General features: G+C 49.0%; 2 protein-coding genes across 3 annotated transcripts in view; one reads left to right on the forward strand and one right to left on the reverse strand.

The window, feature by feature from the left end:
- Positions 1 to 23,979, forward strand: part of EFTUD2 (elongation factor Tu GTP binding domain containing 2) — a 40,103-nt gene extending 16,124 nt beyond the window's left edge. The window contains exons 8-28 of the mRNA XM_026512637.4: positions 1,396 to 1,486; positions 2,436 to 2,518; positions 4,906 to 5,072; positions 7,054 to 7,178; positions 11,714 to 11,777; positions 12,160 to 12,250; positions 13,705 to 13,840; positions 14,968 to 15,095; positions 15,995 to 16,188; positions 17,418 to 17,529; positions 17,922 to 18,062; positions 18,942 to 19,043; positions 19,982 to 20,064; positions 20,641 to 20,727; positions 20,914 to 21,040; positions 21,226 to 21,313; positions 21,948 to 22,066; positions 22,215 to 22,309; positions 22,805 to 22,958; positions 23,106 to 23,213; positions 23,517 to 23,979. Of these exons, the coding sequence (XP_026368422.1) occupies positions 1,396 to 1,486; positions 2,436 to 2,518; positions 4,906 to 5,072; positions 7,054 to 7,178; positions 11,714 to 11,777; positions 12,160 to 12,250; positions 13,705 to 13,840; positions 14,968 to 15,095; positions 15,995 to 16,188; positions 17,418 to 17,529; positions 17,922 to 18,062; positions 18,942 to 19,043; positions 19,982 to 20,064; positions 20,641 to 20,727; positions 20,914 to 21,040; positions 21,226 to 21,313; positions 21,948 to 22,066; positions 22,215 to 22,309; positions 22,805 to 22,958; positions 23,106 to 23,213; positions 23,517 to 23,612 (2,391 nt within the window). The 3' untranslated portion in view covers positions 23,613 to 23,979. The remainder of the gene's footprint in view (positions 1 to 1,395; positions 1,487 to 2,435; positions 2,519 to 4,905; positions 5,073 to 7,053; positions 7,179 to 11,713; positions 11,778 to 12,159; positions 12,251 to 13,704; positions 13,841 to 14,967; positions 15,096 to 15,994; positions 16,189 to 17,417; positions 17,530 to 17,921; positions 18,063 to 18,941; positions 19,044 to 19,981; positions 20,065 to 20,640; positions 20,728 to 20,913; positions 21,041 to 21,225; positions 21,314 to 21,947; positions 22,067 to 22,214; positions 22,310 to 22,804; positions 22,959 to 23,105; positions 23,214 to 23,516) is intronic.
- A 376-nt stretch (positions 23,980 to 24,355) lies between these two features.
- HIGD1B (HIG1 hypoxia inducible domain family member 1B) lies at positions 24,356 to 27,174 on the reverse strand. 2 transcript variants are annotated; one of them, XM_026512642.4, is made up of 4 exons: positions 26,167 to 26,889; positions 25,927 to 26,077; positions 25,190 to 25,324; positions 24,356 to 24,566 (listed from the first exon to the last, which is right to left on the reverse strand). In XM_026512642.4, the coding sequence occupies exons 1-4, from the start codon at positions 26,167 to 26,169 to the stop codon at positions 24,502 to 24,504; spliced, it is 354 nt and encodes a 117-aa protein (XP_026368427.1). In that variant the 5' UTR covers positions 26,170 to 26,889; the 3' UTR covers positions 24,356 to 24,501. The 2 variants fall into 2 exon arrangements, with proteins under 2 accessions (XP_026368427.1, XP_057173763.1); XM_057317780.1 differs by lacking the exon at positions 26,167 to 26,889 and adding an exon at positions 26,933 to 27,174 and having other exon boundaries at positions 24,357 to 24,566.
- Between the last annotated feature and the right edge of the window lie 520 nt (positions 27,175 to 27,694).

The following is a 27,694-nucleotide window of genomic DNA, read 5'->3' on the forward strand; positions in this document are numbered from 1 at the left end:
TATTTCAGATAAATGCATTTTAATCTTCCTCTTCTTCCTGGTTAATCTGGAAGTAACACAATTCACAACTGTCTTTGCAATTAGTAACTACGCACGATCAGTCACATAGATCATTCTTGTTCACATGTATTTTGGTGAGCTATTTCAAAGACCTTTTGGGAAAAGGCACGTCAGAAGTTACAGCAGTCTTGCTCTTGCACCTTCCAGCGGTTACAGCCCCTCCCCCAGGACCCCAGCTCTGCCATTGACTTGGGTCTTCTCTTGAAGAAACCGCTCAAAATTGGCAGATCCATGATTCCATCTTCCACAGAACGTGCAGTCAAGGGTAAACTTCAGAACTTGCCTTTTTATTTTTTAGCCCCCCTTTGCCACAAGCTTTTTCACAGGCACCATGGTGGCAGCAGGGGCAGAAAGGGTATCATGTTTTTTTTAAATCCTAAGATACCCCAGGATGTTTCTTTCTTTTTTTTTTTTTTTAAAGATTTTATTTATTTATTTGACAGACAGCCAGCGAGAGAGGGAACACAGCAGGGGGAATGGGAGAGGAAGAAGCAGGCTCCCAGCGGAGGAGCCCAATGTGGGACTCGATCCCGGAACGCTGGGATCACGCCCTGAGCTGAAGGCAGACGCTTAACGACTGGTGCCCCAGGATGTTTCTTTTTACTTACATGATGCTTCAGTTATTATTTTGTTAGCAGTGTATGAAGATAACATTGTAGGACGCTGGGGCGCCTGGGTGGCTCAGTTGTTAAGCGTCTGCCTTCGGCTCAGGTCATAGTCCCAGGGTCCTGGGATCGAGCCCCACCTCGGGCTCCCTGCTCAGCAGGAAACCTGCTTCTCCCTCTCCCACTCCCCCTGCTTGTGATCCCTCTCTCACTCTCTCTCTCTGTCAAATAAATAAATAAAATCTTTAATTAAAAAAAAAAAAAGATTGTAGGACGCTGCATTCTGTTAGGTTTAATCCTGCTTTAGTTGTTCATCTTTTACTTTTTTTTGTATTTGAACCAAACCCCTGCAAAAATTATGTTTAACACCAAGATATTTCATCTCCAAGGGTCATTCTGGTTAGATGCCTAGATAAAAATCACACTTAAGGGGCGCCTGGGTGGCTCAGTCGTTAAGCGTTAAGTCCCAGGTCCCTGGGATCGAGCCCCGCATCGGGCTCCCTGCTCCACTGGGAGCCTGCTTCTTCCTCTCCCACTCCCCCTGCTTGTGTTCCCTCTCTCGCTGGCTGTCTCTCTCTCTGTCAAAAAATAAGTAAAATCTTAAAAAAAAAAAATCACGCTCAAGGAGAGACATCAGTGTAACTTACTAGCAGCTGGCAAGCCCTAAGAGCAGAAGGAAGCCCTCTTGTGTAGGAAGCAGTCTTGAGCACTCTGTCTTTGTGACTTTCAGAGAGGTGTTGGCATCAAAAGCACTCCTGTGACGGTGGTCTTGCCAGATACCAAGGGAAAATCTTACCTCTTCAATATCATGGACACTCCAGGTAGGACATTCGTTTCACTATCAGAACCTTACTCCCTTTGTTTTTTGTGCGTTTGCTCTTTCTAGAACAGAACAGAGCATTTCATCTTTGTGTTTACATTCCCTTCACTTCTCCTTTCATTCGGATAATTTCCGTTTTCCGCGGTCTCCTTTGCTTCTGACTAGTTAATGAGCAGGCGCCATGCGCCAGGTTTTCTATTTCTCTTCTCTTTTTGCTCTGCTCTAAAATATTGAAATATTGGGGAATCTCATTCATTTACTCATTTCAGTCTGTGTCAGGCCCCATGCTAGGCGCTTAGGAACAAGGGTGAGTCAGACATGGCCCTGGCCTCAGGCACTCTCAGTCTTTGGAAGGAGGCCATAGGGTCAACACACCAACTGGTGGTGGATGTAGAGGTCACCGTAGGAGCAGCGTACCTTGCCCTGTGGCTGACTCTGACTGCATCTTACGGAAAGGACCACCTCAGGGCAGAGTTTTAAATAGAAACATCGGAGTTTTGACAAATTGACCTTCTCACCCTCAGGTGCCCAGTGCCCGATACCTCTCAGCCCGTGTCCACCACCAGCAGCACCTTGACAGGAATTGTCTCCCATGCACCAGGCCCTTCTTGCCCTTTCTCCTGCCTCTGAATTGTCCTTTGCCCCCACGGAACTCTGCTTACTGCTGCTGAGACCGAGCTGGTGCATCAGGGTCGATATGTTATGCCCTCCGAGGGCATACAGAACACTTCATTCTTTTTATGTTTGGGGACCTGCTGTATGAAAGTTTAATCCAAGCATGTGACTCTGACTGGTGGACTTTTATACACGGCAGGAAGCTGTGGGGAGAAAGGGCATATTTGGGGGTATTCCCCCAAATGCTTGCAGTATTCCCTCCGTCCGCCTACAAGTTAATTGTGCCTCATCCTGGCTCCATGCAGGTAGTGACTTACTTGGTATTTGTCTTACAGGACATGTGAATTTTTCTGATGAGGTCACGGCTGGCTTGCGCATCTCAGATGGAGTTGTCCTTTTCATTGATGCCGCTGAAGGCGTGAGTCTGCCTCTACTCTCTTATGACCCCTCCTCCCTGTTAGGGTTGCCCCATACTATGCCCAGAGCACTGAGTGAGCTGGGAGCCAGAGAAGATAAAAGGCTGTGGGATTGAGGCTCACATTTGCTCTGAAATTAAGGCAGCATATCAAGTTCAAAATTAGTTCTCAGTATGAGTCCCTCACTCCTGGCTCAGTGAGGCTCAGAATGTTAGGACCCAAAATAAAATGACAAATGTAATTAAAAGAGAAGGAGGAGAGTATATTCATGTAAATGGATTTTAAATATTAACATGTTTTTCTAAGCTAGAGAGATTGGAGTTAGAAGGCCCAAGGTGTCTTGTATTTCCTCAATTGAAAGATGAGGTAATTTGGCTAGGCTCACTCACGTTGTCATTGATGAGATAGCCAGCAGAGGGAGCCAGAGTTCCCCCCCCCATTGACTTCATTTTGGAATAATTTCAAATTTATGGGAAAGTTGCAAAAATGGTACAAGGAGTGCACTGTCATTTGCTTTGTAATTCTTTCTCTGTTCACGTACCCACACACATGTGAGTGTGTGTGTTTTTCCCCTTGAATTGTTTGAAAGTAAAATATTTCAACATGTTACCTCAGAACAAGGGCATTTACTTACATGACCAAAATACAGTTATCAGAATCAGGGAATTTAACACTGATACAATGTGTTGTATAGATCTTTCTCTCTAGACCTTATTTAGTGTCACTAACTATCCCAGTGGTGTCCTTTATAGAATTTTTTTTTTCCTGATCAAGGATGCTGCCAAGCATTCAGTCCTCATGTCTACCTTAGTCTCTTAATTGGAACTGTTCGATAGCCTTTCTTGGTTCTTTATGACTGCATTTTTGAAGAGTGTAAGCTATATTTGTTTTGTAGAATGTCTCCATTGGATTTGTTGAATGTTTGCTCACGGTTATGTTCAGGAATGCTACGTGAATGTAGTTGCATTCTTCTTAGTCCATCATATCAGGAGGCCCTGAGCGTCACTTTATCCCATTACTGGTCATACTTACTTTGGTCGCTTGGTTAAGGTGGGTTTGCCAAGTTTCCCTAGTGTAAAGTTACTATTTTCCCTTAGTAATACGTAATTTGTGAGGATATACTTTGAGTCTATATATACATCCTACTCCTTTCCAAACTTTGCATGCTGGTTTTTCATCTATTACTTTTTTTTTTTTTTTAAGATTTATTGATTCATTTGAGAGAGAAAGAGTGGGTGCAAGTGGGGAGAAGGGCAGAGGGAGCGAATCTCAAGCAGATTACCCACTGAGCGCAGAGGCCGATGCTAGGCCCAGTGCCATGACTCATGAGATCACAATCTAAGCTGAAACTAAGAGTCAGATGCTTAACCAACGGAGCCACCCAGGTGCCCCACATTTCTTTAATCTCTACACCCAACATAGGGCTCAAACTCATGACCCCAAGACCAAGAATCACACACTCCACCAACGGCGCCAGCAAGGCACCCCAAGTTTTATCCTTCATTGAGCATTCCTAGTTTATTTCCATAGTAGTTGCAAATGGTGATTTTCTAACTTCTGTTATTCCTTCTATATTTTTTGGTTGGAATTCTATTGTGAGGAAAGACTTTCCATTCTCCCTCATTGCTTACTTATTGTCACATATATGGATACGTGGATTTTTATTACATTCAGTGGGTTATAATACATTGCTATCCTTATATATCATGATACTCCAGCTATCCCAGATTCGGTTAGTTAGAGCTCCCTCAGGTTGGCTTCTTTGTCCTTTTGACATGTCCCATCTTTTTTCAAGTACTTCCTTACTCTTTGGTGCAGTAAGATGTTCTAGACTCATTTTGTGCTTTCTCTGAGCCAATCCTAGAATCAGCCATTTCTTCAAGGAGTTCTGGCTCCTCGTAGTGGGGACTGGTATTTAGAAACAAAGGTCAGGGTGTGTTCACTGCTTTGGGGTCCATTACTTCTAGACCCTTTCACTGAACACAGATAATGCATCCCTGCACACATCCGTAGCAATTTCTACGCGTGTGTGTGAAACGTGATTAGCAATAAAAAGAGAAGAAATAGTGTGTCGATCCGAATCCCCGTGCTTCCATCCGGCACCACAGGTGCTTCCTGAGCCCACCTCTGCCCCGTCTCCAGCACTGAGGGACCTAGCTCCCAGCCTCATCCGGGTGTTTATTCGTGTCTCAGTCCTGCCAGGTGCCCTCGTCAAGGTCCTGAATCAGCCTTTGGTCGGCATACCCTCTGCTTCCACCCAGCAGTCTGTTTCCCCAGGTCCTCTTTTCCTCATACTTCGTATTTTCAGATAGTACCCTCTTTGGCTTTGCTCTGGACTTTTCTGCCCTTTTTGCTCTTCTCACCACCTTCTGGGCCTTGTGTGTCTCAGGTGATGCTGAACACAGAGCGGCTGATCAAGCATGCGGTGCAGGAGAGGCTGGCGGTCACCGTGTGCATCAACAAGATTGACCGGCTGATCCTGGAGCTGAAGCTGCCGCCGACCGATGCTTACTACAAGCTGCGGCACATCGTAGATGAGGTCAACGGGCTGATAAGGTATAGGACCCCGGGCGTGGATTTCCTGTCCTCAGGAACTCTGTGTTTTAGAAGTCTTAACCTTGAACACCTTTGGGAGGCAACTCTGATTTCTTGGAGCGCGGGATGAGCTTTTGCACCAGGCTAGGGGCACATTCCAGGGCCCTACAGGGTGCGACCCCACAGCCTTGGCCTCATTGACCTTGGGCTTTAACCAGCTGTGCAGCTTGAGACACATCTTCACTTCTGCATCGTGCTCACTACCTGGGCCTCTAGAACGGGTCTCACTTTCATCCCATACCAAGTGTGTGAACCTGGGCAAGTGACTTACGCTCCTAGAGCCTCAAGCTTCCGCCTCTGTGAAAGGGGAATAATAATAATGTTTGCCAAATGGGATGTTGTAAGAATTAGATAGATATTTGATGCAGCACGCTTAGCACACTGCTTAGCATACAGTACCTGCCCGGTGAATCATGTTAGTTGCTGTTATCTTCTAATGCAGACTCGATAAATGAAGGAATTATTGGCTATTGTTTCTGTGGGCGTAGTTGCTTTTCAGCAAGAGGCATCTCAGGCTTATATTAGTAAGTATGAGTGATGGCTGGGAGACCTTAGAACACAGTATCAAGGTGGCTTGGAAGACTAGGTTAAATATATCCTAACCACAGTCTTATCTGCAGGCTGACAGATGGACTGGATGACTTCTTCGGGACAAGGCTGTCCTTTTGAGAGAACCCCTCTCTAGTTAAGGACTGGGGATAGTATCCCTGTGGCCAGAGACAGGCTTACCTTCAGGAGCCCACTCAGTGTGTAGCCCTAATTCTCAACAGCGACCTCCTCTCCCTGGCTCCAGAAGGGCTAAGAACGACTGGAGGCTAACATAACATCAGGAGTCCCCAAAATGAAATGTTAGAGTTCTTTATGTATCCCCTTAAAGTGGGGATACATAAAGGGGATGGGGCTAAATCCTGATCACCAAAATAGGAAGTCAGATCTCAGCCTCTAAACAAGTAACAGCAGCATAAACATTTTCTTTAGAAATATGGGGCAGGTGCTCTAAAAGCTTTAAAAGAGTTGAAAGCAGTTACCTGTGGGGAGCATAACTTGAGATCGAGGGTGGAGTAAGGTAGAGAACTGGTCTTTATAAGCCAATAATTTCACTTCTAAATTAAGAGATTCTGTAAAACAGTGTGCCTGGGTGGCTCAGTCATTTAAACGTCTGTCTTTGGCTCAGGTTGTGATCCTGGAGTCTTGGGATCGAGCCCTACATTGGGCTCCCTGCTCCGTGGGGAGGCTGCTTCTCCCTCTGCCTGCTGCTCCCCCTGCTTGTGCACACACTCTCTCTGTCAAATAGACAAAATCTTAGAAAGAAAGAGAGAGGAGAGAGAGAGAGATTCCATAAAACAATCTGAGTAAGGCTAGGGTCGTAGATTGGATTGCTGTGTACAACTGGTTTTCTTTTAAACATTAGTGAACTTGGGATGCTGTGGCTTCTGCATGGCTTTTAAGACAAAATTTTACCGTGAATTTGTATAACAAAGCCAAACAGTAAAAAAGAACAGGGCAATGAGAGTGGGGAGCAAAGTTACCCCTGTCTTTTGTTATTTATCCACTTCTGGTGCTTATGTCTGTCTGTATTTGTGAAATTGAGATTTCTCTAAAATGCACTCCTCTTTCACATTAGATTCATTTCCTGTGTTCCAAGATCTTTGTCTCTGACCTCCAAGTTTCCCCTTGTCTGTCCGGTGCGGTTAACTTCTCTGGGATCGTGCATGAAGTTCCCAGCTCTGGGAAATCCGCTTGTTAGTGGGAGTTAGGGGACAACTCCACCATGTCACTGTCTTGGGCCAGGCTGCTGGCAAAGCGGAGTGTGTGAGGCAAGCACCTGCTGAGGGCGAGGGCTGTAGAGAGGCTGGGACCCTGAGTCTCTGCCCTTCCCCCGGGCATCGTGTCAGTGTTGCCGCGTGGCCTGGCTCTGCGATCACGACTCTCTCTGTTTCAGCATGTATTCCACCGACGAGAACCTCATCCTTTCCCCGCTCCTGGGCAACGTCTGCTTCTCCAGCTCCCAGTACAGCATCTGCTTCACACTGGGCTCCTTTGCCAAGATCTATGCTGACACCTTCGGTAAGCTCTGGCTGGCAGACGCCTCCCAGCTTCCCCAGAGTCCCGTGTGCCTTTCCTGCTGAAGAGTTTAGAAGTGGCTTCGTGCCAAAGCCCCCTGTTGGGGGAGGATTTTATCAACTGTTATTGTCACAACCATTATTGTCACTCTCTTTGGCCCCTAGACCCTTTCTTTTGGCGAAGTGGTTCCTAAAGAATAGAAAATTAAAGGTGCCTATGGAAGAAGTGGGGGAAGGGGGAGCTCATTTTAGGAAAGGAATCTCTCCCATGTGAGACAGATACTGTCCGAAAGGAATGATCCATGCCCACAAAGCCCTTTCACACCTCTTCCTCAAAGTGGAATCTCCCTCGCTAGTGGTGCTTCTAGCTGTCCTTCTGATCGTATCTAGGCACATCAACATCTTGTAGGCCTGCTCGAGAGCTCACGTCGGATTTATAGTCCGCAGGGATGCCTGGCTGAGTGATTTTACAGGTCCCCGGAGCCTTGACGCCAGAGCCCTGGGACCCGCTTCCCAACTCAAGAGACTTGGACGCTCTCTGCCTCTGTGCCTCCCAGTCCCCTCAGAGTCCAGTGATAACAACCATGTCCTGAGTGTCCAACGAACGCTGTACCCCCTAAGGGGGTCATTTTCACCCTGTTTTGAAAGCTGAGGAGAGGCTCTGTGACGGGTCTTGCAGCTGACAGGCGCTGGAGTTCCAGTGTTTCTGTTCCCCCCACTCAGTTGTCCATTGCTTGCTCTTGTGAAAGAAATGGGCAAATACAACTCTTTTTTTTTTAATATGTACATATTTACTGCATCCTCATTGTAGAAACCTGGAAAATACAGTAAAATCTAGTCAAGAAAGCAAATTCATCCATAACCTCATTACCATAACCGTTGCAAACGTTTGTTAGAGTTCTTTCTTTGTTTAGTGTTCTGCATTACTGAGATCACATTCTATAGAGATATAATGGATATAAAATCTATAATAACAAGATAAATTTTCACTCAGCATTGGATTATAAGCATTTGCCTATTTTATTAAAATTCATTTCTAAAAATTATTATCTGTAATTGCCTATTGCTCCACTATATAGATAGATGTTATAACTTAACCACTTTAATATTAGACATATATTTTAGTTGTTTGTAGCTGGCTCTTTTATTTTTTTTTTAATTTTATTTTTTTAAGATTTTATTTATTTATTTGACAGAGAGAGAGACAGCTAGCGAGAGAGGGAACTCAAGCAGGGGGAGTGGGAGAGGAAGAAGCAGGCTCTCAGCGGAGGAGCCTGATGTGGGACTCGATCGTAGAACACCGGGATCACGCCCTGAGCCGAAGGCAGATGCTTAACGACTGTACCACCCACGCGCCCCTGTAGCTGGCTCTTTTAAAAAGGGGAAAATAGATTGACAATAAATGAAACTCATCTGAGCAGGGTTCCAGTTCATAGGTTTCTGAATGTTCTTTATATCAGCGTGTGAAGCAAAACCCAAGGCCATTTCTGTAACCACAATGTATTAATGATTCGGTTTCTGATTGAAAATGGCCCTAAGCCTCAGGAGAGTATTACCCATCCTTGGAACCCACTGTTTATTTACAGAGGGTTTACTGGTTTTCAGCCAGCTGAGGGCTCTAACATCATCATCATGAAATGCCATGTATGGATTTCTAAAAAGTCAGCTCTGGAAGGAATATCAGATCATTGAGCCCTTCCCCTTCATTTCATATATGGGAAACTATGCTCAGAGTTATAGAACCTACTGATGGGCTTGGGACTAGAATCTGCTTGGGGTTTTTTCCATCACACCGTACTGCCACAGTTGAGGCCCTGTCCTCTTAACTAGGAATTTGGCAGGGCGTGGGGAACAGTCTGTGACTTGTAAAAACACTGTCCGGCGGTAGACAGAAACGCAGAGTGATGAGCAACAATGTATGGCATCCGCTTGGGCAGGAGGTGGGGTTTGGCGGACAGTGGAGGGAGAGTAGGGAGCTGGGAATCCCAGACTCGCAGCATGGGGCAAGGAGACGCAGAGGCAGTTGGTTTGGACCCACGGCCTGCTTAATAATGGTGAACCGTCTCATCAAGGAGAAGAGTTGAAGTCAAACTGTGGATAGGCAGGGGTGGGACCACTTCGAGGAGGGTTTGGAATGCCACGTTAGGGAATTTTGCCTTTATCCCGTAGGCAGTTGGGAGCTTTTAAGGATCGGGGTGGGCTCTAGGCCACATGGTCTCTGTCACAACTATTTAACTTCCCCGATAGAGCACAAAAGCAGCCACAGACGATGTGTAAGTGAATGAGTGTCACCGTGTTCCTGTAAAACTTTTTTTACGAGCAGTGAAATAGGAACGGCACGTGTCACAAAATACTCTTCTTTTGGTTTAGTTAGCCATTTAAACATGCAGACGGAACTGTGCTTTGCTAGAGGGACATGCCTTGGCTGTGGGCTGAACTTAACCCTCAGCGGCAGTGCCCGCACAAGGCTACCCCACACCAGCCTGAGGCACTGACCCTACTTTGCCAAACATCCAGAGAGTGCTCTGAGGTGGGACGGAGAAGATCTCTTGCATAAATCGACCACCTCAACTAACTCTCCTTTCCCAGGAGCTAGACTTCCTGCATGATGGCCACCCTAAAACTCCCTGACCCTGTGTGCTTTGGCAGCGTTCCCCCCACCGTCTTCCCTCTGTTCACACACCTACCCCAGAAGTCCTCGAGTAAGAATGGGGCTTCTGGGCAGAATAAAAACCTGTGTCCCAAGATGGCTTCCTTCCCCGGGCAGGCTCAAGCCAACGAGACATGGAATTCATGTCCCAAGGCCACTTTCCCAGCCCCTGTAGTATCCTGGGGTCTATATGCATTTCCCAGGATCCAAGTTCTCTCTCACAACCTGGTTAAGAAAGATATACATATAGGGGCACCTGGGTGGCACAGCAGTTAAGCGTCTGCCTTCGGCTCAGGGTGTGATCCCGGCATTCTGGGATCGAGCCCCACATCAGGCTCCTAGGCTGGGAGCCTGCTTCTTCCTCTCCCACTCCCCCTGCTTGTGTTCCCTCTCTCGCTGGCTGTCTCTCTCTCTGTCAAATAAATAAATAAAATCTTAAAAAAAAAAAAAAAAGATATACATATAAATAAGTGAAGAAATACCACACAGTTAATGTTTAAAAAAAATTTTTTTTTAAGGATTTTATTAGAGAGAGAGAGAGCTCATGAGTGGGGGGGAGGGGCAGAGAGAAGCAGACTCCCCGGGGAGCAGGGAGCCCGATGTGGGGCTCGATCCCAGGACCCCAGGATCATGACCCAAGCCGAAGGCAGACACTTAACTGACAACCACCCAGGTGCCCCTGTTTAAAAAATTAATAAAAATAAAGATTGGGGTGGGCTGACATGTGCAAAGCTGATGGAAGGTAGGCCAGGGAGAGGAGAGGGTGCAGGAAGGAATGTGCACGTAGACATTTTTACCTGTTCAGATACAGGATTGTGAATATGGGATTCCTGTTATCTGTGAGATGGAAAAGGAGGAGATGGGTTGGAGAGATGTTCACTGTTCTTTCAGTGAGTGCTGATTACACTTGCGTAGCGCGCTGGCCTGGTTCTTGGGAGTGCTGTGAATACGCTGTGCCATATGTGAAGTGCAGTAGTAGACGTGTGTAACAGGTACGGGGGTTCAGAGGAGAGAGCTTCACTCATGTGGGAAAGAAGGGAAGAATTTGGTTATTAACAAAGTGTGGAAGAAAAAGATTTTGAGCTCGGATGAAGTGCCAAGGTTATCCTCGCTGAAAGCAAGAACAGTCTGAAGGGGAACGTAGCTTTAGGGAAAAAGTGATGAAGTCCCTGTCGGCCATCTTGAGTGAGAGAGAACAGTCTGACATCTGGATACAAATACTCAAGAGCTAGTTGGTGACGTCAGTGATCCAATTGACTGTTACAGGAGCTCTTGACTGAGAAGATCTTGAATGTTAAAAGCCCGCATTGCTTGGCACAGTCTGACCAGGCTTAAGGGTTACAGTCAAACTAAAAAGATTAATTGGTAAAAGATGAGACAAAGGTTGGCTTTGGTGTTTTCTCTGCAGAGGACTAGATGTCTGCCTTCCTGAGGCTTAGGGCTAGTCGGAGCTTTAGCATGGCAGTGCAGCTGGGGGACTGCCCACACTGGCAGCGGAGAGCTTCCATAGATCAGGAAAGAATGAGGGAGCCATTAAGCTCCGCTTGTGGAAGGAGCAAGGTTTGCAGAGCATAGCACGTGGCAGTTGAGCCCGTTTGATGGAAGGAAAGCGTATAAACCATAACCTTATCCATAGCTCAGTTTTTTGTTTGCTGGACATGGAGCCACCTAGGTGCTCATTTTGGCTCCAGCATAGTCTGGTCAACTTCAGGCCAGTCCTATCCTTGTCTGCGCCTCAATATCCTTGTCTGCCTGCCCGGGTAGAAGGAAATGCCTGGGCCTTGGAAAGGAAGGTGCTAGAATTCCTCAGCTATAAACCACTTACGCACCTGGAACAGACTTTCAGACAGTATTTAGGTAGATTAATAATCGTATGTCTTCTCTTATAGGTGACATAAACTACCAGGAATTTGCTAAAAGGCTCTGGGGTGACATTTATTTCAACCCCAAAACGTAAGTAGAGTGGGGAAATGACTCTCTAGAGGGGGGAATCCATTTTCCCAGGAAGTGAGGACAGACAGAGAGTTCCTAAGATTAAAACCTACTTTTTTCTTAGCCATGAACAGTCATCTTTCCTCCAAGTGGATTGGCTTCATGAGCTCTTCACAGGACGAGGCCGTTTCTCTTGAGGTCTTCACAGCTCAGCTCAGGCGCACGTGCGGGTCATAACCATATGCCCCGTCAGGAATCTCTGTTTGGAAATGTTATGATCACATACACATTCCTTCCCCTTGACCCTGCTCAGATTCAGAACTTAGGAGATTCACTCTTGGGGTCAGTGACGTGCCTTCTCCCTGCTGGCTCACCCATAACTCTTTTTTTTTTCCCTCTTTAGACGAAAGTTCACCAAAAAGGCCCCCACCAGCAGCTCCCAGAGGAGCTTTGTGGAGTTTATCTTGGAGCCCCTTTATAAGATCCTCGCTCAGGTGAGTATGTCAGGCCACCTGGTTCGGGTCTGCCCTTGTAAGCACGAGGTGGAAAGGCTAGTGAACTCACACTTCCCCTTGCCCCTAAACCCGCTCAGTTTCATATTACGAAGTATGAAGCTAGTTGATCACCAGTCTTCTAGATCTGGAACACTGCAGACCTCTAAATAGTCTCGATTTCAGAGTGAAGGGGGAAGATACAGAAGAAGGAAAAGGCCCTAGAGAAATTTTGTGTGAAGATTTTGTCTATTCAAAAGAATATGACACTTGAGAACTAATAATTTCAGTTGTGGGGATTTGATTTGCAGATCTAAGTGAGAAAGTCCTCCAGGTTTAACATATATATATGTTAAAGCATTATTTACAACACCAGGGGGGAAAACTGGAACTAAGTTAAATGTTTACCAATGAGAATCTGATTAAGTGAATGATGGTGCATCTCAAATGAAGTATTTTGCATCCGTTAACCGAACGGCTGTATGAGCTTACTATTAATGACTTTTCTGGGCATGTATGTACGTGACGTTTGTCAAATTGAAAAAGATGCATCATGGCACCTGGCTGGCTCAGTCGGTAGAGCGTGCGACTCTTGATCTCTGGGTCATGAGTACAAGCCCCACGTTGGGCATAGAGCTTACTTGAAAGAAGAAAAAAGGATGCATCAGACAGTGGTAAGGATGTAGTTAAACATGTGGGAAGCTTCAAAGAAAAGAGCATAGCATTGCGCGTGCATGAATTTGTGCTACCTAAAAGGCAGAGGTAAAAGGGTAACATTATACAGGAATTTTCATAGACCTTTTTTCCAAGACCGTTATAAAATATTCAAGTGTTTAATAAGCCCTGTGCACAGTGAACACACACACATACACAAAATTTGTGTGGCCGTTCCAACTGACAAAAAAGTAAAACATAGCAACAAGACAAAATAGCATGATTAGAATTTATTAGTGCTGAAAAATACTTAGCATCTTGTGTCAGGCTGGAATGGATTAATAAAAGAAATTTATAGACTCTGTCTCGGTAGAGACCTTGAGTCTGCTGAGGATGATTTAGCTTGGCCTTGCCCTACCAGTGGATGGACTGCTAGGTGACCTTTTTTGGTTCCTTCCAGTGCAGCGATCCTCTAAATCTGAGAAGTCTCTAAAATAGGGAAGGGTAAGGCATTTCCTGAGTGGGATGAGATGCTGCTTTTCGGACACCAGGGGGCAGCACTGAAGGTCCATTTGAGAGGTCCAGGTTTATTGGCTGGTGTGGGCATTTAACTAAGCCCTTTTCACCGGGGTTGGTTTGAAGAGTAGGTACCAAAGATTTCCCTGAAACCAAATGGTTGTCCTTGCCAAGAGCTCTTCCTATAGAAGAGAACTTAGTGCAGTGACCCTTCAAATTGCCCTCTGGCCTTCCCTTGCACACTGGCGCTGTCACTACAGCTGATGTGGTGTCCGGCACCCGCACAGGTTGTGGGTGACGTGGACACCAGCCTCCCCAGGACTCTGGACGAGCTGGGCATTCACCTGACCAAGGAAGAGCTGAAGCTGAACATCCGCCCCCTGCTCAGGCTGGTCTGCAAAAAATTCTTTGGCGAGTTCACAGGTAACAAAAGAGCCCACGGCCCCTTTCCCATCCCCCTTGTCATGTTCTGCCGCCTGTGTCATGTGGAGCTCTTCCTCATCCCACGGTGGTGTTCAGAGATGTGAGGCTTTTTAAAATAAACCGGGATGTCCAGCACCTGGATTTTCTTCCTAGCTGTCTTCTTCAGCGGACGGTACCAAGAACTCTGTCTTGAGGAACAGGAGCAATTAAATTTCCCCACCAGGAGGCGCGTGCAAATAAAGGAGCTGGGGAAGCAGATTCTGAGGGTCTAGTATTTTTGCCAGGGGGCAGTCAGGAAGGTAGACTCGTGAGTGATGTGAAATAGTGGGGAAAGTACCAGCCTTGGATTTCTCTTTCCCCCAAGCTCCTGTCTCCTCTATTTGAGTGGCACGGAAGGCAGGCGATACAGTAGAACAAGCCCCAGACTGGTTGAGAAAAGACCTGAGTCTTGCTCCTGTTGTGGCCCTGACCCTTCCATGTGGTGAGACCCTGGGCCAGCCACCCAGTTCTTCTGTGACTCGATTTCTCATCTGTAAAATAAGGGAGGCCAAAAAGGTAATGGCTAAGGGCCCCCTCAGCAGTCTCTTGATTCTGAGTCCAGTGGGAATTAGGTGTCTGAATCCTCCAAGAACATAATTCTAGTAGTTCATTCTGGGCTGGCCATCAGTCTGACCTAGGAGATACCTGCTGAAAACAGATCTGCCTTCCCCAGGGTGCTAACGGAGGTCCTTTCTTGCGTGGCTCATTAGCCATTAGAGAAACAGGATCATGTATAGAACGGAAATGTGTGCAATGTTTCCCAAAAGGAAAGAGTCAATTTAGGGATTGTTCTAAGTAGCTCTAAAGAGATGGGTTACTTATTTAGTGCATGCGCTCAGTAAGTGCTTCAATAAAAGATCGTGGATTGGTGGCAATACTTGAAAATTTTTGCCAGCTGAGCTCCAAGGAACCCCTGAGCCCTGCCTGCTTCTTGCTCTTCCCTAGCATAAGTGTGGCACCATAACTTTTGGAGCTGAAAATCTGTCCCCTCGCTTTCAGCTTTCTGGCCATCACAACTAGATCCATAACTCACCGTTCACTTCCTCCTGTGGAGTGTATGATAATGGCTTGCTCTTCTCCCTCCGCAGGCTTTGTGGACATGTGTGTGCAGCACATCCCCTCCCCAAAGGTGGGCGCCAAGCCCAAGATTGAGCACACCTACACCGGCGGTGTGGATTCTGATCTCGGCGAGGCCATGAGCGACTGTGACCCCGACGTAAGGGAGAGCCCCATTTCTCTTGATTTTTTTTTTTCCCTCCCATATGGGGATGCTGTTTTCTGGTCATAGGAAGAATGCCTTCTTTCCATCCTTGCTTGCCTCTCACTCCCCACGAGCAAAGTCAGCAGATCTGAATTCAAAGCCTGGTGTTAACACTTCTAGTGGTATGATCTTGGGGACATTATTCAGACTTTCTAAGAGTCTTGGTCTATAAAGTGAGGAATAATATGTATGTGATTGTTACAGAAATTGAATAAGATAGAAGGTATTATAGTTGTGTTCAGCACAGTCCCTGACAGATAGAAAAGATTCAACAAATGGTAGCTAACCTTGTTAGCCTTGGGCTTTAAAAAGATCTTTCCCAGGGGCGCCTCACTGGCTCCATCAATAGAGCGTGTGACTCTTGATCTCGGGGTCATGAGTTCAAGACCCACATTGAGTGTACAGCTTACTTTAAAAATAAGTAAATAAATAAAAGTAAAAATTAAAAAGTAGAACAGTCTTTCCCAGCCATTCCTAAGTCAGTCTAGTTTCTCGGCATAAACATACAACCCGCTGAGAATTGTGAGTTATGTCTCTGGAAAGAATTTGGGGCAAGCAAGTAATCTTGCAAGTTAACAGTGCAAGTCTGCCATCCTAAACCTGCTTTTCTTCACCATTGCCCTCATCCCCCTAAAGAAAAGGAAAAGACCTTTTTTTGTTATGCCTTTGACATCTATTAACTAAGCAGGGGGCAGGGCATGGTTTGGAATTTTCCCAGAAGATTGACGCATCTTCCTCTAGGTCTGGGCAGTCTTTTCATGGAGCTCATGTCACTGCTGTCCAGGGAGGTAGTGACCATGGTATTTACTGTGGTAATATGTGTGGTTGAGCCTGCACTCTGTCCCCATCTCCAGGGTCCCCTGATGTGCCACACTACCAAGATGTACAGCACAGATGATGGCGTTCAGTTTCATGCCTTTGGCCGGGTGCTAAGTGGCACCATCCACGCGGGGCAGCCTGTGAAGGTGCTGGGGGAGAACTATACGCTGGAGGATGAGGAAGACTCCCAGATATGCACCGTGGGCCGCCTCTGGATCTCTGTGGCCAGGTACCGCCAGCCGTAGCCTATAGCTTGGACTTGTCCCTGGAGTTGCCACAAGGAGCTGGAAGGAGTGGTCCTCCCTGGAAGCACAGCGGCTGCACAGCCCCCTGCAATAGATCAGTTGACCCTCCCTCACATCTGTTGACTTCTAGTTCTTACTACGCAGAGTTCCTCGGGCCAAAAGGCAGCTACTGTTGGGATAATGCCAAGAGCCTTGCCTTCGCGTTTTGAATGGCTTGTATAAACTTTTGTAACAGGATTTCTATTTTTACTCTTAATCTTCTCTTCCTTTTCTGTGTTCCTAAGTCATAACCTTTGTGTTTCTTCCCAAAAGAAATTGTCTTCCAGCCTCCACTGACTATTCTTTAACCAAGACAGATTTTGCTGGATCCCTTGTAGCTCCCCCATCTGTAGAATCAGACTTAGCTTGGGCCTCTGGGCTCCTTGTGAGTTCCTAAGTGTGGCTTCTCAGCGAGCCAGCAGAGCGGAGACATCCTGTTCCTGGCATTGCTGCCGCACCGTGCGGGCAGGCCCGTGCCCTCCTCCAGACCCACCCGTTCCCTAGAAGCCAGAAGACTGAGGAGCTAGGACAGTCACAGGGTCTTCTGTGATGCTTTTGGCTGGCATCTCCTTACATTCTGTCCCTTGGGCAGTGCCTTGCTTACCACTTGTATCCAACTGGAGGTGGGTTTTCCTGGTCTGTCCTCTTACGATACCCCGCACTCTTCTTTCAGGTGCTAATCAGTTTGTAACTCCAGTTGGCCCTTGAACAACACGGGTTTGAACTACACGGGTCCACTTTAATGTGGGTCTTTTTTTTTTTCCCCCAGTAAATACACTGTAGTTCTATAAATGCATTTTCTTTTCTTTAGGACGTACTTAGTATTTTCTTTTTTTAGCTTACTGTATTGTAAGAGTACAGTATAAAATGCATATAACATACAGAATATGTGTTAAGCTACTGTTTATGTTCTCAGTAAGTCTTCCAGCCAACAGTTGGCTGTTAGTAGTTAAGTTTTGGGAAGAGTCAGGACGTAGACATGGAGTTTCAGCTGCATTAGGGGTCGGTGCCCCTAGCCTCCGCATTGTTCAGGAGTCACCTATACATATATGTGAGGCTGTATGATTGGTTGTTTATTGTGTCCTTCCTCTGCTGGAATGTGTCTGTCTGGTTCACCCCTGCTCCTGGCTCAGTGCCTGGCACCCCTCCTTATTTCGCTTCTCTGTTGCTCCAGGTACCACATTGAGGTGAACCGTGTTCCTGCTGGCAACTGGGTTCTGATTGAAGGTGTTGATCAACCAATTGTGAAGACAGCGACCATAACTGAACCTCGAGGCAATGAGGAGGTAGAGTTTTTGAAAAGGCAACTGGATTAGTTTAAGCTAGAGGAGCACACGGAGCCACACCACACGTGAGCCCGCAGCAGCAGAACTCACGGGGTACTAACCCAGAGTCACGGCCACTTCCTGGTTCCGGGCCCCGGCACGGGCTCAGTGTTCTAGATCCGACCCTGCTCGATTCTCCCTGTACTCTACTGATGCTAGGGATTAGGGGGAGTTCCTTTTTCTTTCCCGCTCTCTTTGTTTTGCCACGGTGCACAGGAATAAGTGGCCCTTCAGGCTGCCTCCAAGCAGCACTGTGGCTTCTGGTGGGGGAGCGGTCTGCTTCTCTCTGACTTCTGCACCTTTGGTGCCTGCTTGGGCCGGGTGCCCTCATTCTTCTGCGTTTTGAATCTCAGGCTCAGATTTTCCGGCCCTTGAAGTTCAACACCACATCTGTGATCAAGATTGCTGTGGAACCGGTCAACCCCTCAGAGCTGCCCAAGATGCTGGACGGCCTGCGCAAGGTCAACAAGAGCTATCCATCCCTCACCACCAAGGTACGCTCCGGGCATGAGGGAGCGGCCAGGCTGCATTGCCCCGGCTGACAGGTCTGTGCTGCCCATGGCTTCATGTCCACCAGGCATGTCTGATGTGTTGCTTCCAGCGGCCTGTGTCAGGAGCAAGTGTTCCCTTCTGCTACTGTCATTTATTTATTTATTTATTTATTTATTTTAAGATTTTATTTATTTATTTGACAGAGACAGCCAGCGAGAGAGGGAACACAAGCAGGGGGAGTGGGAGAGGAAGAAGCAGACTCCTAGCGGAGGAGCCTGATGTGGGGCTTGATCCCAGAGTGCTGGAATCACGCCCCGAGCTAAAGGCAGATGCTTAACAACTGCGCCACCCAGGCGCCCATGCTACTGTCATTTCAAAGCAGGACTTTGGGGGGGGCGGTGAGAGTGCACGTGCATGTGTTCATATTCCACAGTATCTTTCGGCGGGAAAGAGATGTGTCTTGGAGAGTACTCTTTGAATTGATTTTTCCAGAAAATATAGAGGGAAAAGTGAGTCATTCTGATCCTTCTACATTCTTGAGCCTTCTAGCATACTTTCCTGAGTAGTTGGCCAGGGCTAACGGGTCAACTTATTGTCCATAGACATAGGGCAGGGTGTTCCCTAAACGGCTGTGACGGGAAGAAGTCGGTGACCGTATGCCCAGTAGCACTATGCTGAATGGCCCAGACATCTTGAGGATTAACTTAGAGCTCCCTGCTTCCTGCTGGTCCTTCTCAAAGAGGCTGGAACTGATGCTGAGCAGCGGCTTTCTGATAGTGGGTTCGGTTAGCGCCTCCTGGGCTCTCACATTGATTCTGCTGCTAGCCGTTGTTGCTGCCGCAAGAGGTCCAGGCTGTGACACCAGGGCTGTTGTGTTTCAGGTGGAAGAGTCTGGGGAGCATGTGATTCTGGGTACTGGGGAGCTCTACCTGGACTGTGTGATGCACGATTTACGGAAGATGTACTCAGAGATCGACATCAAGGTAAGTCAGCATCCCCTCTCTTGAGCGCCTGCCCAGCCAGGATCTTGGCTCCTGGCTCCACACTGATTTTACAAGCAGCCAAACCCTTGATTCGCTTGGAAGGCTTGAGAAAAGAGGGGGGCACTAGGGGAGGAGACATGTTTGGGAAAAGCATGACCTGTTGCTCCCTATATGGGAAGGTATTTGAGATCTGGTTTGCCCCTTTCTGCAGGGTTATTCTCAATGTCATATGTTTAAAGTCAAGGCTCCCAAGCCAGAGTGATTCTTGGTCAGTTGCACAGCCCATCTTTGGTGATTAGGGCTCAGTGGATGGTTTCAGGGAGTGAGGACTGGCCCTCCTGGGTTTGCTCTCACATCATGATGTAGCCCCTTAGTTCAAGTGCACCTTGTTGGTACACATATTTTCTCCTAGCTCCTGCGGTGGTGGGAGTGAGTGCCCTCACGTACCTGTCTTAGACGCTCCTCCTGATGTGCCGAGGACTGGCGCTCTAGAAGATTCTGAGTTCCCCGGTAGCCAGCTGTGTGGGAGCTTCAGGGAGGAACTGTGCTGCCCAGAGCCAGGGGTTGAGAATGGAACAGGGACCTGCCAGGCAGTGCCTAGTGCCAGCTGTGACGGAGCCACGGGAGGTGTTCAGTGAGCGGTGGGGGGATGGCTGAACGGATATCGAAAGAGACCTTGGGGGACTATCATTTAGGCCCAGGTTCGACTCGCACTTACTCTTGGCTGAGGGACACAAACTCCTCACTCTGCTGAGTTTTCTCAGGCTGCTTAGTGCTGGTGCGGAATTTTTGTCCGCTATCGTACTTGTGGCTGATGCTGATTAAGACCAGGGTGTTGACGCACAGGAGGTGCCAAGGGGACCTCAGAATTCCCTTTGGCAGAAGACTGTCCTTCCTATAAATTGCAAACTTGCCTAACAATTTATTCTGTTTCCCAGGTGGCTGATCCTGTTGTCACGTTTTGTGAGACGGTGGTGGAAACATCTTCCCTCAAGTGCTTTGCTGAAACGCCCAATAAGAAGTGAGCTGGGGGTCCGAGTGACCCTGGGACTGACAGGGGCACTCTCCTCTCCCCACTCCACCCTAATCACAAGTGCTGTGGAAATAGAGACCCCCTGAGTCTCGGCATGGGGTCTTAGGATGCTTGAGTTTAGCCCAGCGCTCTCATCCCTTAGGCCTATAGACACGATGCTGTGGGATTCTTTGCCGGAGGTCCCCCAAGAATGAGTGTCCTCATTGCCACTTCTTTCCATATAATCTGATCATCTTAAAATTTTGCCCTAGCAGCAGCTCCACTGTTTTTTGTTTTTTTAAGATTCTATTTTTAAATCATTTCTATACCCGACGTGAGGCTCGACTTCACTACCCTGAGAACAGTAGCCGCATACTCCACTGAATGAGTCAGCCAGGCGGCCCGAGACCTCACTTTTTTAAAGAGTGGTAGATTTGAATGAAAGAAGACAGAAGATGAACCCTTTTTTGCTGTATTCTGGCTCGCTGGCTTTTACTGACGTCACTGCCTCGCCGGCCTTTTCTTAGGAATGCCCCTTTTGTGAGTCCTGCTCTCTTCATCACTACCCATTTCCTTTCTTTCTAGGAACAAGATCACCATGATTGCTGAGCCACTTGAGAAGGGCCTCGCCGAGGACATAGAGAACGAGGTGGTCCAGATCACGTGGAACAGGTGAGAACATGGCTGTGGTTCCAAGGCTGGAAGGAGACGAGGCACCACAGCCTGCCCTCTTGGTCTCTAATGCCACCTGTCCGGGGAAGCAAACTGTCCTCCGGGAAGGCAGGATCTGTGACCGCAGCAGGCAGTAATCGCAGGGCTGCCGGATACCTCCATTGTCTCCTCCTTCCCTCCCCCCAGGAAGAAACTGGGAGAGTTCTTCCAGACCAAGTACGATTGGGATCTGCTGGCTGCACGTTCCATCTGGGCTTTTGGCCCTGACGCCACAGGCCCCAACATCCTGGTGGATGATACCCTGCCCTCTGAGGTACAGCAGAACTAGGGGGAGCCATTGCGGTGGTTTCTTTGCTGTTGAGTGGAAGAAACTACAAAGTGTACTTCTTTTCCCCAAAGTATTTTGTGGCTTCTTTCCAGTATGTCTACCTTCTCCTCCCTCTAAACTCGGGTTGTTGCCAGGGTCACTGTTCACATGTGCCCTCATATTCCGTGTAGGTGGACAAGGCTCTTCTTGGCTCAGTGAAGGACAGCATCGTTCAAGGTTTCCAGTGGGGAACCCGGGAGGGGCCCCTCTGTGATGAGCGTAAGTTCCACCCATGCCTTGGCCTCCCCCACCCTCTAGGGTCATCATGCCTGGACACAAGGTGGGCTAGGCTCATCTGTGGGCCCTGGCAGGAGAAGCAGCTCGGGGCACATGGGGCCATCCCCTGTCCTGGGGCAGTGTCCTCTCCTCTCCTCCCTCCCTGTCCTAGTGCTATTGCTTGGGACATCCTGGAAATGAAGTTATTTCTAGGCTGACATTCGCTGCTAAGTCGAGAAGGAATATGTTCGAGGAGAGGTATCAGGAGGGAGGTGGGATCAGAGTGGTTTATAGAACAGGACCGGATTTAGTGGGAAGAAATGTGCGATTCCTAGAACTTATTCTACATCCAGAAATAATTAAATATTTGCAAGAAAAGCACATCAACTTCCAAGAAGACTTTACGATGCCTGAGCATGACCTGAAACAAACACGAAGAATGTGTGTTTAACTTCTGTCCTCTGCTGTAGGCCTTGGTATCCTATCAGAACCCCATCTGCAGGGTGATTTTGTGCCATATCTTTTGTGGCCTCAAGACCGCTGCCATGCTGCTAGAGGCTCCTTGCTTCCCTGCCCTTGGGCCCTTGACTAGCGCCGCAGCTGCTCCTCGCTCAGCAGCTCCCCATCTCCGTTTCAGTGATTCGAAATGTCAAGTTTAAGATCCTGGATGCAGTGGTTGCCCAAGAGCCCCTGCACCGGGGCGGGGGCCAAATCATCCCCACGGCAAGGAGAGTCGTCTATTCTGCCTTCCTCATGGTAAGTGGGTGGGGCTGGCCTGCTCCAGGGCGTTGAGTGGAGGTCCAAGCTTTGGGGGCATCAAGACTACAGTCCCTTTTCTTTACCCAGGTCCTCCATCCTCAGCCTTCCCCAAGTTGAGGAAGCCTTTCTTCTTACCCCATTGCAGGCCACTCCTCGTCTGATGGAGCCTTACTACTTCGTGGAGGTGCAAGCCCCTGCGGATTGCGTGTCTGCTGTGTACACCGTGCTGGCCAGGCGCAGGTGAGCCGCCAGCACGGCATGCTAGGGAGGGTGCAGACAGCAGGCGCACGGCAAGAAGTAGCTGGGCTCCCGTGGGGAAGGAGACGGGCCTCCTACACAGTGTCTGCTCCTAAAAACCTACTGAGCTGGTTTTTCAGAAGGAAAGAGGAAAGATTTGAGACAATCCCCAGCGTTACTGCAGATAAAAATTTTGAGATTCCTTCTTGGGCCCTCTCTCCTTAGCCCTTGGGGGAAGTACTGAGATGTGTCATTGGGGGAAATGTCTATATAGGATCTTGTTTCCTCAGTGTTTCCACTCTCGCCAGGGGTCACTGCCCTTTGGTGGCCACAGGAAAGGACACGGAGGACCCCAAGGCTTTTCCGCCCGCTATAGCACGATTGTGGTTATTCTTTCTTTGATGGTAACTCTGTATTGTGGTACATTTGGGGCCAGATTCTTTCTCTGCTTTTGGTCTCTGTAGGACAAGGGACTCAGCCTTTGTTTTTCTGTCACAGGGGGCATGTGACTCAGGATGCACCCATCCCAGGCTCCCCTCTCTACACCATCAAAGCTTTCATCCCCGCCATTGATTCTTTTGGCTTTGAGACTGATCTGCGGACTCATACCCAAGGGCAGGCCTTTTCCTTGTCTGTCTTCCACCATTGGCAGGTGAGAAAATGGTGCAGGCTGGCCAGTGTGGCCTCCCGCCTGTTCAAGGCCAGTCCCCTCTGGCGTGTTCCCCTTCCGAGCCCCAAGTGAGATTTCCAACATCCTAGAGAAGAGTCCTAGAGCATCTGAAACCACTTGACCTTTCAGATTGTACCTGGTGATCCTCTTGACAAGAGCATTGTCATCCGCCCACTGGAGCCACAGCCTGCTCCTCACCTGGCCCGGGAATTCATGATCAAAACTCGTCGCAGGAAGGTAGGCATCCCTCAGGCCCATGGCCAACCCTCAGTCCCCAGGGCTCTTGGCAGCAGTTGGATCTCTTTCCATTTCTTCCTTTGGGACCTTTCTCCCAAGACAGAGCAGTTCCCTGCACAGTGCAGGGAGGCGCAGTCTGTACAGGCCTCAGGGGCCCAGTCTGGCTGGGAAGGGAGCACCTGAAATAGCTGGGCCAGAGTCCCACCCCCGCCAACCTCCCCTTCCAGCACAGGTCTCGGACGGCCTTCAACTCTGTTGGTCACCACATAGGGCTCTTTCCTGTATCACCCCCACTCTTTGCAGGGCCTGAGTGAGGATGTAAGCATCAGCAAGTTCTTCGATGATCCCATGTTGCTGGAGCTTGCCAAGCAGGATGTTGTGCTCAATTACCCCATGTGAGTGCCGGGACTCCCGGCATCCCTGCTCCCTGCAGCGGGCTGTATCCTGGACTTGAAGCTGGGACCTGGTGTGACCCAGACTCCATGTTGTCAGAGAGCGTCTGAGAGTTGCTGCGGCCATTTTTAACAACCCCAAACCTTCCGACCCAGAATCCCAGCAAGGGAGGAGTATTTGGCCCCCTGGTTCCTCTGCAGCCTCTGCCTGGCTCCATTCCCAGGGAACAGAGTGGAGCTTGGACTCAGAGAAGGAAAAGGGGACGAAGTGTTTAACCCCAAGGGGCCCTGTCTTCAGGATTTACGTGGAATTTTTTTTTTTTACAAGTTTGACCTTAGACATGGTTTTTAAGTGAACAGAACATTCTGACCTCTGCCTTGCTCTGTTCCTTTCATCCCTCCCCTATCCCCTTCCCTCCAGCACAGTCTGACACTGGCCCCTGGGTTCTGAATATATGTCGTCTCCTATGTCTCTTCTCCCAGCTGCAGTCTTCCTGCCTGGGTCCCCAGGGCAGCAGCCTGTGATGGGAGGCATCCCCAACTCTCAATTCAGTGTCCCCGTTAACGTTGAGGCCACTTTCTTGCCTCTGCCCCCCCCCCCCCCGTACCTCTCTACTCTGCTTCTTCTGGGTGGGATGTGGGCTGGCTTGGGAGGTGTTAGGCTTCTGGGACCGGAGGCCATTGCCCCTGGAGAATCTCCCTGGCCCTGGAGCTGGGGGCCAGAACTCTGATTTCTAGCCCTTTCTCTAAACCACACACACACCAGCCACTACCAGTCCCTTACTCTGCTATCCCCCATGTGAAGAAGAGACTTGATTTTCCTCAAAACTGCTTTATTAGGAACGTACCAGGGATTGATGGAAGAGGCTCTGGCGGCCCCAGGCCCTATAGGAGTCCTACTTCTCCCCGGGATTCTGTGCTGTCCTCTTGACGTAGTCTCTGTACATTGTGTACACGGCACCTGTAGGAAGGAGAGGGGAAAACATCCCATAGCACGGAGCCCTGCACCCATCCTCTGGTTCTCCCAGGAGTCTGACTGCAGCCGTTCCCCTGAGAGCCCAGCTTCCTTGCTCATCTTTTTGCTCTGGGTCTCAGCAGCTGCTGCACGGCCTAGGGAAACACCCTGCTGCCAGTTCACAAGCTCATCCACATCGATTACCTGTCTGAGAAACCTCACAGCAGCCTGCGAGGTCGGCAAGCCAGGGTGCTTATCACTGTGTTGCACACGGGGAAACTGAGGCTCAGAGAACGGGATTTGCTGTCACACAGCTAGTCAGTAGCTATCTGTCTCTTGACCCAGAGAGGAGGAGAAGTTCAGCGTGTGTTCTGCTGTGTGATTTTTCTCACCTCTAGGACAAACTGTCACAAAGCCAACTGTGCACCATCCCCACAAGCCCTGGGACAGGAGATAAAACAGGGAACCCTGAAAGTGGCTTGGTTTGAGGGCTTCACCCAAGACTTGCTGTGGAGACTAGTGTAGGGAACAGGGACTAAAATCACAATCCCTTAACTGTCAGGACTCACAGCCAGATTTTGCCTAATCAGCTCTGTTCTGATTCTCCTGGGACGCCGGCAGCCACTCACCTAGCATGACCGCACCCACAGCACAGGCCTGTGCCGCCACTCGGGTGTGAATCAGGTGTATGGACATCTTGGTGGAACCACGGGCCTTCAGCCGATAAATCCGGTAGGCTGCCACTGCTAGGCAGCCTCCTAAGCCTGTAGGCAGAGAACGTGACCGCTGGGCCTCAGTCATCAGTCACATGGCTCTCCTCATGAGAGAGGACCTCCCCCCACTAGGTAGCCTGGGCACCTGGATAAACCCCTGCTTTCCTGCACTTCGTGGTGGGACGGGGGGACCATCATCAGAATATTGAACTTCCATTTTCAAAGTGGCTGCCTCTCTCCAATGAGCCCTCCTGTATGTACAGATGGCCCATCCTGAACCCCCCTACCCCCATGGCTCTGCTCAGGCCCCTCAACTGCTGTGGGCTCCCACAACTACTTTCCTACTCTCCCAAGACCTTGAAGAAGGAAGCCCTGGAGATCCCAAACTGCTCCTTCCTTTCCTGACACTGCTGTTGATGCCCCACGTTTCCCCAGACCCCAAGCCCTCAGTTGGCCACCACCTCCACCCATCCAGACTCCCTCATTTCATTGTCAGGCATGTCCCTTCGTCCCTTTGCTGCTGGTTCACTCCTTTCCTAGCTGTTGACTGCTCAGTGGGTACGACACTTGAGTTCTCTGCTTCATTTGAAAAAAGTAGACCTGTTCTCTGAGGAAGGCCCCTCCTCGCCCTCATTCCTTAATTTCCTACTCACCTGCAGGCACCAGTGGAGACTCCCTGGTCTTCCTCAGGAACTTCTGAGACACGCTGTCTTCGCCCTCGGGTGGTACCCACCAGCCTTTGTTAGCAGACATGATCCTGGCCCCAGGTGTTAGCAGCTGGGGCTCTGAGGCTTCAGCCCAGTCCTAGAAAGAGGCACCCCACAATAAGAACTCCTGATTCTCCTCAATCTGGGGGAGAAAGGAGGGAGTTGCCAGCTAAGACCCTCTCTTACCATGCCCCAACACAGCCGCTACTTGAAAAGATGTCCCAAGTGTCCCGCCTCAGATGGCTGGACCACTAGTGCCATTTCTCCCACCTCTTCATAACATTTGCCTCTTCCCCAGCTCATTCTGACTTCACTGTTTTCTCTGCTTCCACCCACCCCCCACTTCCATCTGTATTCCTATGTGATCCTTGGGTCAAGAAAAAAAGCAGCTGGAAAAATCCACAGATGAGGGTGGGAGGAACAGGCTTTGAGCCTTGGGACCCCCACTGGCCTTGAATCTGTGACAATTGTTCCTGAGGGAGCTACAGAACAGGATCTGGCCCCAGGGAGCCAGAGCCATCCCAGACAGTGTTCCAGCACTGGTTACTGAATCACCAGAGCCAAAGATTAAAATGATTGGACATTGATTTGTGAATAATTTAGCATAGATTTTGGACATTAGTACTAATGGAACTAATTCTGGTCCCTGAACTGCTCCCATTTCCATCTCTTGCCAGGTTCTTTGCCATTGCCAAACCCCTGCCTCCCTCCCTGGGCAGGTGATCCCTGTTGCTCTACTTGCTAACCCCCATAAACATCTGCTCTGATCACAAACTAGACGGAGTCCCAGAGTCCAGGTCCACAGACCAGGGCTTCTGCCTGCAGGGTGCCTTCTAGGTCTAACCATGCGACAGACTCCCTGTGTGCGGTGACCTCTATTCCTGGTTGTCTCTTCTCTCCTGAGGGAGCAAGGACTGTCGGCCCCACAGGTTCTCAGCATGCTGGTGCTTACCCTAGGAGATGGCTAGAAAGTAGAGAGCGAGCAGCCAGGCCAGGGCTCAGCATCTGCTGTTTTGAACAGGCCAGGAGCTGATGATGGAGCTGCCACTGTGGGGTCAGGGAAGCAAGCTTTAATGGGGACTTTGAAGTCAGGAACGGAGAGGGGAGGAGATAGGCCAGGGCATCAGTCTTAACCCCCCATTTGCTGAGTTCCAGGCCAGAGCTGCAAGCACTGGAAAGTAAGGAAAGATCAGATGGCGGGGAGCCCTTAACTAGATTCAGTCTGTTAATTCCCATGGATGTAAGGGGCTGGATCGGACAGGGACTTGCTACAGGGAACTGAGCTGGAAATGCAGAGGCAAGAAAGGATAGAGGTCCTTGGTTCTCCCCCAAGCTATACTGCTTCAAACACGAACAATGTGGGATGTAAATAAAATGCCCCAATTTCCAATTGTGGTCTTGATCCTTTCAAGGATGCTTTCAGGACCAAGGAGATTCATTCAGTTTGTAACCACTAGGACTTCCTCACCTCTCCAGTGCTCTTTATACTGCCTGCGGGGGGGGGGGGGGGGGGGGGGGGGGAATGCCCGCTCACGCTCACTGGGGACAGAGATGACAATTGACCTGCGTTACCACCTATTTTGTTTGAGGTATTTACATTTCAGGCCTTTCAGTTCTATACAGTAAGTAGTTGTTCAGACTGGGAACTGAGCTTCCGAGAGGCTAAATGACTTATGCAAGGGTGCACAGCTAGTGAAGGGCAGCGTCACGATCT

The sequence above is a fragment of the Ursus arctos genome, unplaced genomic scaffold (genome assembly GCF_023065955.2).
Source record: "Ursus arctos isolate Adak ecotype North America unplaced genomic scaffold, UrsArc2.0 scaffold_24, whole genome shotgun sequence".
Taxonomy (NCBI): Eukaryota; Metazoa; Chordata; class Mammalia; order Carnivora; family Ursidae; genus Ursus; species Ursus arctos.

Excerpts from the sequence above, each read along its gene's own strand:
- HIGD1B (XM_026512642.4), bottom strand. Across the intron at positions 25,325-25,926 it reads GTCTCCACTGGTGCCTGCAG|GCTTAGGAGGCTGCCTAGCA; the intron begins GTGAGTAGGAAA and ends CTCTGCCTACAG. Across the intron at positions 24,567-25,189 it reads TGTGGGTGCGGTCATGCTAG|GTGCCGTGTACACAATGTAC; the intron begins GTGAGTGGCTGC and ends TCCTTCCTACAG.